Source organism: Folsomia candida, unplaced genomic scaffold, assembly GCF_002217175.1.
Source record: "Folsomia candida strain VU population unplaced genomic scaffold, ASM221717v1 Fcan01_Sc033, whole genome shotgun sequence".
Classification (NCBI taxonomy): domain Eukaryota; kingdom Metazoa; phylum Arthropoda; class Collembola; order Entomobryomorpha; family Isotomidae; genus Folsomia; species Folsomia candida.
Window position 1 is genome coordinate 1,503,014 of NW_019091225.1, and position 11,283 is coordinate 1,514,296.

The 11,283-nt window shown below is 38.2% G+C and overlaps 2 protein-coding genes across 2 annotated transcripts; both read right to left on the reverse strand.

Moving 5' to 3' along the window:
• Positions 1-3,715: 3,715 nt before the first annotated feature.
• Positions 3,716-8,215, reverse strand: LOC110860585 (apoptosis-resistant E3 ubiquitin protein ligase 1). The gene is made up of 7 exons (XM_022109649.2): positions 7,521-8,215; positions 7,012-7,250; positions 5,713-6,906; positions 5,261-5,626; positions 5,046-5,174; positions 4,708-4,896; positions 3,716-4,646 (listed from the first exon to the last, which is right to left on the reverse strand). The coding sequence occupies exons 1-7, from the start codon at positions 7,534-7,536 to the stop codon at positions 4,281-4,283; spliced, it is 2,499 nt and encodes an 832-aa protein (XP_021965341.1). The 5' UTR covers positions 7,537-8,215; the 3' UTR covers positions 3,716-4,280.
• A 113-nt stretch (positions 8,216-8,328) lies between these two features.
• On the reverse strand, positions 8,329-10,722 carry LOC110860705 (serine/threonine-protein phosphatase 4 catalytic subunit; the record flags this gene model as incomplete). Its single annotated transcript, XM_022109795.2, has 7 exons — positions 8,329-8,885; positions 8,965-9,154; positions 9,625-9,627; positions 9,748-9,874; positions 9,949-10,122; positions 10,210-10,362; positions 10,483-10,722. Coding segments are annotated over 7 exons (1,017 nt in total), but the record flags the coding sequence as incomplete, so codon positions are not given.
• Positions 10,723-11,283: the final 561 nt, after the last annotated feature.

Sequence of the window (11,283 nt, forward strand, 5' to 3'; positions counted from 1 at the left end):
ATCCAGGTACGTTGATGCGATGCGATGTCTTTCAACATTTTCACGGCAAGTTTCATTTCGATTCAACGTAAGGTAAAAAAGACATCAATTGTTGTGGGCAAGATATGATATGACTAGTTTGCTCAGTATGTATGTACTGGTGCATATGTGGTTGTACACGATTCCACTGACTGAGAGTGACCACACCACATGGTTTAATTGACCGTCAGTTTGTGGAGTTAGAGGTGATGGTGGGGTTGTTACGTTGATGAACAATTAACTACAAATATGTTACCCTAACCTATCTCTACATCTATTTACTCACATCATCTTGATACACAAATTATTGGAGGGATGATAATATTATGTAGAGTAGATCTATATATGCTTTTGATTTTTGAGAAGAATAATGCATGAATCATGTCAAATTGGTCAAGGTGGGTTTTGTTATCTTTGGCTTTGACCGTGCTGGGTGTAACAGGTTTTTGGTGGGAGTCAGTGGCGGCGGAAGTTGGGTTGGGGGGACATGTGGGGACTTTAGAATTGGGAGAGGAGGAACATTTTGATATACGATTTTGCGGAATTTCTGGGGGGACAAGGTGATATTGTCCCCCTACTTCCGCCGCCAATGTGTGGGACTTGATACACATTAATATTAATTATAATCTTGGCGACGTTTAGATACTCTCAAAAATGTTGAGATCTGCCCAACGACTCTTGCTCTTCTCGAGTAATTAAGTGTAAAATCTCATCATGCTGAAATTATATGAAGGATGAAATCGTTCTGGACAGAATGACGTCAATGCCGACATCATTTCATTACCTGTGCGCTTCACCTTGGTACTTTTACCACGGGATTTTTCCGTAAAAATCCAGTCAATTAGTGAAAGAGATAAAAGATATCTATTGGTAAGAAGCCAAGCGAGTGCGAGTACGGACAATTGTAATTTTAATGTCCATTTTGTTTAGGTTGATTGCTCCAGGTAAGTAAAATATGCTTGAGATTTCGGCCTCTTACATAACACAAGGTATATGTAGTAGTGGACAAAAAAGCGGATTTCAGATCCAATTGGACAATAACGAATCCGCCTGGAGTAGTAGGAACAGGGAAAAAAGTGGAAATGAATAATCAAACAGTTTGGATTCAAAACAAGTGTAAAAACTAACGGAGCAAGTTTAACTTTGCATACGGCTATAGAATTATCAAGTCAAATACTTATTGGGACAATAATCATGACTGGGTTATTTTTAATCCACCAGACTTTTAATTGAAATCACATAACTAAATATATTGAAATCGCATAACTTGAATTTCCAGTGCTTTAATTCAATTTAAAAACTGTAAAATTGAAATCTGCCAGACTTTTCTGAATCATACATTTTACTCAATTTCGAAGATTTGCCTTTAGAAATTTTAGGAAAAGATGAGCCATTTCTTTGAATTTTTTTATAAAAAAATTCCGTCAACAAGTAGGCGGCCTGCCGGCCTTGGCAGGGCAGACCCCGAAGGCTCAATGTCCCAACAGGAACGGTCATGGCGTCCTCTCTCTGATGTTGAAACCTTTCCAAATTATTGCAATTCCTAGACCGCAGGAAACAACGGTCCCCGGCACCCCTTCTCACTTTTTAGGGAAATAGTTTCCGGTTAATGCTCCAGTTAACCTACATAGATAGCTTCTTTAAAGTTGGAACGAGGTCATATGTCGGTGTAGAGCATTATTTTGCAATCTAACGAGACGAAGTCCCTGTCCAACAACGCTCATATGCTTAAGGCTTACCATTATGTGGCTCACCACTGGACTCGTTTTCTAAAAGTGTTTTCATTTATTGATTCAACTATGTACATGATTTGTGCTTGGGAATCCTGGAGCTTAGGCCCCATACTTCTGGTTAACAAATTTTGTTTCGAACACCCTTAGAAATCCAAGATCCAAATAATACCAAGTATTCATTATCAGGCTATCATAAATGTATGATTCTACCAAAGTGGTATTGATAAGTAATACGGTGTAACACATCACAGTTCGTTATTAAAGTTTTACAATGTCGGTAGGAAATTATGATTTTAATACCAAGCGGTAGCTAGTGTTCTCAATGGTCCGGTTCGGTCCGGTCCAGTGCAGGATCAGGACCGGACCGAAGACCGATAAGCTTGGACCGAAACCGGACCGATATTTTTTGACAGGACCGGGACCGGACCGGGACCGGACCGAGTCTTATCGGTCGGTCCCGGTCGGACCGATAAGATTTCGCTTTCAATATTAGACAAACCTTACGGATTTTACAAGTTACTTCAGAACACGTTAGTTGCTTCACAGAAAAATTTAAGTTTACATTTAATTTTCAAAATTTATTTTAACGTCGTAAAATTCGAAGTTCTTATTAGAATTTTATTTTTTTGATAGATTTAAAGATAGTGACAAGTTTTCACAAGTACAGATTATGAGGGTCACCAAATTTTCAGTAGTGTGCCATTACTAGTGTCTCACCTACTGTCTTTTATCTGATTGAGTAAAAGAAATTTTGTTATTCCCTGCGGCGCAATATAAAATTTAATGACCCACATGAACTTTTTGAACCTGACCATTGAATAAATACTCTTTACGTTAAACGATGACTAAAAATGGGACAAATTTTAAAACGAATTTGTGAAAAATTTGGAAATTTACAGAGATTAATCTCAGAATGAATCGCACGCTAAGTTAAATCTAAGCTTACATCTGTTACAAATATTGGTTGGCGAATCTACCATAAATTTTGGTAAATAAATAACAATTATCCCCAACCTTGCAAAAAAATTAGATAGATGAAAGTGGTCGGCATGTGTGCGACCGACAAGAGTGAAAGCAAGTAAACAACGTCATAAACTGTAGCAAACGCAATGTAGCAGTAGGGTGAAACATTTGAGAAAAAAATCTTATTTGTTTGAGTATTTGTTTGGCAATTTTGTGGCAAATTAGATGGTTAATAGTCGATTGTTTAAAATCATCCCAAATTATGGAATTTTCTCTATACCGGTACTTGGAAACTGGTTGAAATAAACATACCGTCTTTTGTAGGAAATCATGAAGATTTTCATTGGTTGCTATTCGGTGTAATTAAAAAATCAACATCGTACCCAAGGAAATTTTACACAAAAATCATTGATACGAAAGAGGTTAATAAGCTAATTCAAAAGCCAGATATAATAGATATATGTGGTCATAAAATTAAAGCGCTATGTTGTAGCCGTTTCACATTTTCTCCAAAAGTTATCGTCCGAAGGTTATCGGTCCGGTCCTAAACAGTCAGGACCGAGACCGGACCGAAATTTTTTATCGGTCCTGGTCCGGTCTAAGCCCAGGACCAGGACCGGACCGAACCGGAGTTATCGGTCCGGTCCGGTCGGTGGACCGGACCATTGAGAACACTAGCGGTAGCAACTTTATAATACCGAGAAATCAATACCAGCCCGAGTATACCAGATTTCTGACAGTGAAGTGGTTGCAAAATTCCTTGGTGTCTCCGATTTCTACTACTGTGCACTCCTAGATTATGATTGTATGGTTTACCATTGATTAGAAGAGCAAGGGATACCTCAAGAGTAACTATTTTGATGGATTTTTGCATATCAATGAATTCATAAGTTATGAAATTCCGTGTCTGATGGATTCAGTTATAGAGGTTGTTTTAGGGCATATAAAGTACTGGAAATTCAAGTTGTGGAATTTCAATATATTTAGTTATGTGATTTCAATTAAAAGTCTGGCCCATTAAATGAGACCCATCATGACTTTATTCTGTTCTATTCAATAATATCATATATTTATTTATAATACTTAAATGATCTCACTATACGGTTGTAACACAGAATAATATGCAGTTATCTATGTATGTATGTAACAGATATGACGATAATTAGTTATATAATGTCAATACTTTTACATACTCTGAGCATTTGGTTGAATTGGATAATAATAATCAGTTAATAAGACACAAACAATACGAAGGGCTTAATTCATTTACTACGACATATTATATTGCATTGTTGTTTGTATTGCTCTATAGTTGAGTTGACTTTTTTAGTGTATTGCTGCAGTTGATGATGACGGTTTATAGTTAACAATTAAGTATTTGAGTAGATGTAGCACAACTGGTTGGTTGAAATAGGAACATGTTTAGATCTTGAAGACTATATGGATTCTATTAATTTCAATAATCAGATCAGAAGGACAACGATATGAAAGTATAGTTGATTTTGAGTATAGTTGTAGAGAGATAAAGTCGTCTAGTTTCACAATTCTGGCACTATTTAATTATTTCTACATGATGGCGAATCCCTCGCTGCCCTCGTTAATCGCGATTTTCAACGCCTTCTCAAATTCTTCATAGTTGCGATGTACGGAGAGACATATTTCAGAGAAGCAGGTATGCGCCAGTGGTAACTTTCCGATGCTGTCGTACACTGTGATGCGAAATGTGGGTTGGAGATCTTTAAAACCTCCGTGGGGAAGGAGGCTGCTGCCCGTTGTAAACTGGAGGACGCGACCTCGCTCATCGTCGGTCATGTTGGTAAGAGCGATCCAAAACCAGGGAAGGATTCTGTCGTACATGGTACCCTCGCCGCTCAGGATGTGATGCAGTTTCAAATCGTCGATGGAAAAGGTGCTCCTTCCACACATAAGGATCTGGGGAAAGAGTAAATTTAGCATGGTTTAAGCAAAATATTTACATGAATATCTAAATTACCTCGAGTTCATTTTCGTCAAAATTTGTGAGCAATCCGTCCGGCACGATTTCACTCAATCCTTTAACAAATGCTTCGATTTCACGCTTGACTTTGGTGCACAAACGATATTGGGCGAGGAGGTTCAAGTATTCTTCTCGGTTTTCGTTAATTACAGCAATATTTCGTCCGTTGGATATTAGTTCGACACTCTAGAAATTGTAAGATAATATTATCTCAAAAAATAAAATGTCAGGGGAAAAAATTGCTGGAATTGTGCATGATTTACAACTTAATTGCACTGTACAAAAGATTTTTGTCATTTAAACTTAATAATTGAAAATTTTACGCAGTCGGTTACCTTGAGAAGCTTTCCATTCGATTGGCTGTACTCATCCTCGGTGAAAGTGAGTTCCATCGGAGCGACGTCATTTTCCAGCAAATATTTCACTTTGGTCATAAACAACTCGGGATCATCTTGCTCAAAATACTGCAATTATGTAAAGTACAAAATTAATTGTCGGGTCTTTAAGTTTACTTCGAATAAGTACTTGTTTGTTTAAATATTATAATAACTTTGTAATGTGGTGAGAATCCAATCACTTGTCCCAGAAATGACCTGCTGAATCTCGCATTCACCATCTGTTTGTAAAATCCCCCCATGGCAGTCTCAAACAAGCATTTCGCAACTATCTTCCCAGCCAGCTCGTAATGTTTTAGGGTATATTTGGCACGGTCGCGGGCCGCGTTGGGATGTACAAGTCGTGAATTTCCCATGGCAGTGAACATCCCGTCCGCGGAGTTGTCGAACATTTCTTTGCAGAGTAAGTTGAGCCACTCACGCCGAAGGCCCCCATCGTCAGATCCCTCCTCAGAGACGAAATTAATCTTAAAATTTCGACACCAGTCTTTCGTGCTAAAGTTTTTGGTTTCCGAGAGAGTCTGAAAAGAAATATTTTGTTTTATTAGTACGGAAACTTTACACAAAAAATATGCATAAAATGGAAATGAATATATGTTGTCTGTACCGAATTAAGAATCGAGTCCCTATTGATTGATAACACCGAAGTGGTCGTTCTCAGCACATCCTTGGAACTCTTCAACTCTTCATAAAAAAACTTTTGCTTGTTTTCGAAAGATTCAGACCCTCCCAACCTCTGTTTGAGAAAGAGAGCAAACATTGCTAATACGATGCGACTTGTCGTGGGCTCAATTTCTAGCACAATCTTTGGCTGAGTTCGATCCGATATTTCCAGAATGTTTTGTCTCCGCTCGACATTATACGATAGTAATTTGACTTTTGTCGCCGGGAGGATTCGAAATACTGCAAGACGAAAGGGTAGAATTCCCAAATAGAATTCTTTGATGGTAAGTACTTTTGCTGCCACGTAAATATAAACCTGCCTCGGTTTTTTCTGTAAGTCTTGTCCACTTGAGAGCAATTTGGCCTCGTGGAATCTAGCTCCTGGATTATTGCTTATCAAACTGCGGAGATTGTTGTGCTCGTCAGGTGATAATGTGACTAGGTCAAAGGTTCCATTTCCAATGAGAATCCCATTATACGAAATACTGGCGAGGAAGACGCCGGGAAGGAAAATTTCGACATCGAGTCTAACCTCCAATGTCTCCTCATATGGTTCGTCGAAAGGGGCTCCCAGAATTTTCTTAATTTCTCGCGAAAAATTAAACACAATAGATTCCACGAGGACGGGATGGTGTCCGTCGTCAAGTTGGAGTAGCGAAAAGTGGAAAAGTGCAGGATCCACATCTCCAAAATTGCACTCATTCCCATACCGATCTTTGGGTGAGATGTACATGGATAATATGTCGCCCGAGATGGAGAGGACAATGGGAGATTCGCGGAGGGCGACGGTTTTCTCCGGGTCGAGTTCAGCGGCGTTGAAAGGAATAGGAAACGGGCTGCCGGGAACATGGGCGTCTTCATAGAGGATGTTGATCTGGTAAAAGCCGGCCTCTTGGACAAGGAATTTAACTAGGAGTGTGTCCTCAGATGCGGAAGGGGGACGCGGTAAAAGTTCACGTATCGGAGGGACTCGTGGAGAAGTGTGGTGCGTCGAGACGGATCCGGAAACTTTGACGATGTCGATGGATAAGCGATCAAGATTGTATTCCTCCTGGAGATAGACGGATTCTTGGAGGGAGGGTTCCGGTTGGGAGACGTGTTGGACGATTTCCAATGTTCGGTGACGGCAGAGGGGAAACTGCAGGAAAAGATAATTAGTTACTTTGTGGCCTAATTAGATTTAAACTATGTAAATGATTAATACAGCCAATTGCTGGTTATTATACCAACAACTTCTACTTACAATCACTCTCAAACTAATAGTCTGTCCAACCCGTAAATTAGCCGGAAAATCAAGTTCGACCCTTGGGACGATCCTTTTTCGCAAGAAATTCCCATAATTTTCGTGATTCCGATTTCGTGTTCGGCAACAGAAGAAGAGAGAGTTGGGTACATGACTGCCACACTTGCCAGCAAACTTTTTATACAGCTTGTACCCCACAAAAGGAATGACCACGATTGCTAAAAAAATTCCACCGGAAACTAAAATCATAAAAAAATATGTAAACAAAAGAAAAATCAAACATAATTGGAAAATAAAGGCTCGAATGCGTCGGAAGTACAGGAGGTTGAAAAATTCGGAAATTAGCTCGGTGCAGAATAGAAAGGGGTAGTTGTATAAGTCACAGTTAAATAAATGATAAGCATAAGAAAGGGTGTCGTAAACGTTGTTGTTGTTAAGAGTAATGGTAGTATTGGCAGTGGAAGAAGAGGTTGTTCGTTGCTGTTCTTGTATTATTGTTCTTGACGAACCCAAAATATCGGACATTGTTGTTCTTCAGACGGCGTTGATGATAACGACTTATCCGTGACCCCCTGCAGAGGGATTGGTTGGACGAGTTGGCACTTAATTATAAAATGTTGCTTGTGTTGTTTTGTTGTAATGGAAGATTATTCATTGACTTGACTCGAACGCGCAAGTGATTAAGAAGATAACAGTTATTCTCTGGAATGAAAAACAACACTATTTCTAACTAACCTTTCTAACTAATCACTCACCTCAGATATCATGACTTTTTTTGTCCATTTCATGTCACCTGCTGTTCATTTACTTATCTGCTTGCTACATAGTATCGAATCAACGTATAAAAAACAAGTGTGTAAGCCACAAAAATAGAAAATTATAAACTACTTCATAACATTTGGATCTGTGTCTTGAATTCTCAATAAAACTCACATGTCTTATCTATTAATTACAAATGCTTGGTTATATATAAAGTAAGATTGGGAATTTTGAAACTTTCTCCCCTCGTTTTCTCTAATCAAGTACTGGATAACCTAAATAAAGTACTGGATTACTGGAATGTCGTAAACTGATAAGTACATATCAATGAGCAAATAAGATTATTGTTCAGTCAAAAATTAGTTCAACTAAATTAACTTAAAATTTAGTTTCGTCCGAAGAGCTCGATTCGTGAGTCTGAGTGAGTCATCAGCCCACTAAAAATCTACTATCCGCATCCGTCACCCGTTGTTTGTTTGCATGATTTCTGCAGCCAAAACCCATGAACCTTATTTAGCATTTTGCAGAATGAAAGATAGTACATGGAGGAATATAATATATCATTGCATAGAAATTATTTATTTCAATTATCACTATCATCATTGACAAATTGACATTATATTACAACAGCCATAAATCTCTCATTTACAAATAACCCTAAAGTGAGACAACTAAAATTCATGCAGATTCTGTTGCCAATTACTTAAGTACGTAAAAAAGAGTACACTTTACACTATTATTGGTCGGATCGGTAGGGTGGTTGGTTGGAAAGAGGACAGGGTGATTTTGATTTATACCATAGAATTGGATAAATAAATTATATTTATTTATCCTACTAATTGTCGTTCGATTACTGATTTTTACGTGTATTTATCTGCGATTTATGTTTTGTTGAGAAGTAAATATACTTATTACTACATACTTATTGAGTGAAATGTATAGTGAAGTTTAAAAGAAATTTCCGTTTGCAATTAAATGGATAAGATCATAGAAAATAGTCGGGCTGAGGCTTTTTCGCCGGGACGCCGCGCTGTTCTTGTGGAGCAGCTTCAAAAATTATGAATTCTCGTTGAAGATGTTCATCCAGTTCGAGGATGGCTGCGACGTTTCCGCATCTACGGAAGAAAATCAAAGAAATATAGATTTAGTTGTAACTTGATCATTGATGCTGATAAGAAAGTAAGAGTTATGTACCTGTAGCAATAATTTGGAGCCGACCACACAGTTAATACCGTATCCTGAAAATGCCATTTATATCCCTCCATAACAAGCTGATGGGCGCGACAGATCATTTCTATATCGTTAGCAGCGTTGAATTGGGCGACGACATCGGATCCGAACAGATAACCGGCACCACGCGGACTAACTCCCCATCCTGTCGTGTCTGTAAAATAATAAACCAATCGTTTAACTTGAAGTAACGCAGTCACATCATATATCACATTGAACGAACCCCAATTAATTTAGTCACCACTTTTATATTCCCCATTATTTAAAAGCCTTAACGTGCAACTACTGACTCATTTCTACACGTGAATGCGTCAATTTTACAACTACTTGCAACACAGTATAAAATAGCTCACTAGCTCAGCTACGTAATCGTTGTTAAAATTTACTCGCGTCCAGTACACAACACAATCAATTAATTATGTAAAGTAAAACAGACACTTAACTTACGCGACCTTACCAGCAGATCGCTCTTTCATGATGTGCAAAAAAACTGGCTCTTTTAATTAAATTTTTGCGCGCACAGCAGCAAGAACAACAAGACAAGGCTTTTTTTGTTGCGGTATCGTCAGAACAGCAGAGAGGATGTTGTTCAATCAAAAGTAGATACGAACAAGAGATACTTACCATCTGCAAGTGATAAAAGAAAAAGAAAGCTTTTTTGAAAACTAGTGGGGAAACGGAAGGAGCAACGTAAATGTTACAGAAAATTGTGATGATGATGATGATTAGTCTGACGACGTGACATACCTTCAGGGTCGGACCAAAGCAAGTCACACATTGCTCCGTCGTGAGGAACTTCCTGCTTCCGATCAATAGCTCGAATCTGGTCGAGGGTTTGGATTGATGGAGAAAGTCCACCATGAACACAGAAGATCTAAAGAGAAGAATGGCATATTTTAAGTAAGCATGTACGTTATTATTTATCAAATTTCTATCAAATTAGGTCACCTTGTTGTCAACGATTGCTGAAAGGGAAAGGTAGTCGAATATTTCGGTACAATATCGCCATACAGTGATGGAACCGTACTTTCTGAGACATTCGTCGTAAAAACCATAGACCTGGGTGATCTGCCTGGACTCGTGATTTCCGCGGATGAGTGTTATCCGATCGGGATATCTGACCTAGAATTAGTAAATTTTTATGTTATTAAGAATTTTACAAAAACACTTGCTTATAATTGTTTATTTATGTTGAATGAATGAACGAACTTTTAGGGCAAGAAGAAGCAGAAACGTTTCCACAGAATAAAATCCACGGTCTACAAAGTCTCCGAGGAATAGATAGTTCGTCTCAGGAACGTCGCCTCCTACTTTGAAGAGCTCTTTGAGGTCGTAAAATTGTCCGTGGATGTCGCCACACACCTGGAAATAAGATTAATTTAATTAATTGTTAATTTAATGCATAATATTATTTTTAACTCTTACTCTTTATTTTTTCTACCTTTCATTAAATAAAGCATCATACTAACAAATTAAAATTACCGTTACTGGAGAATCCACTCTCTGAACGTTTGACTCTTCTACAAGAATCTCTCTCGCCTTGGCGCACAGCGCTTTGACTTCGGATTCCTTAATGATTTCACATCTCTTTAATTGTTCAATTTGTCGGTCGAGATCTCCCGTGCTTGCCGAACCACCCCCCGTCGTCGTCTTTCCTTTTTTGGCAGCAATCTTGACGGCTGATGGGCTGATCACACCCAAAAAGGTGAGATCAGGACGAAATCACAATTAAAAAGGTGAAGGTGGTTAAAACTAAAAATGACGAGTGACGAGAAGAAGAGAGAGCTTTGTAATTAAAGGTCGTCCTTGTGCCCTGTATAAGAATAGAATAGGTTTGTTTAGTTAATCTTTGTACAACCTTAATTGTGAATTATTTGTACTTAATTATTGTGATTATATAAAGACCCTGACCTTTGACTCTTTGACTTATATTGGTAGAGCGGGGTGAGATATTTGTGTTTATTTATATACCCAAACACAAACCCTTATCTTTCTCTCCACTTAAAATTAATAACTTATCACTCGAAACGAACGAAACCAACAACAACAAGGAGGAGCAGTTTAGTGGTAAGTGCGGTAACTTTAATTAACTAATTACTTACGTTGTTATTTTGTATTTAGTTAATAATAAAATTAAACTTTTTTCTTGATGCTTTTGTTCGTTCAAAAGGGATTCAGTTTGGTTTGGAGTGGAGGCTTTCGCTCAATTTTGGGTGGATTGAGACTTGGCTCGCGAGATGGAGGTTGTTGTGGCATTACTTTACGGGAAACTTTATCAAATAG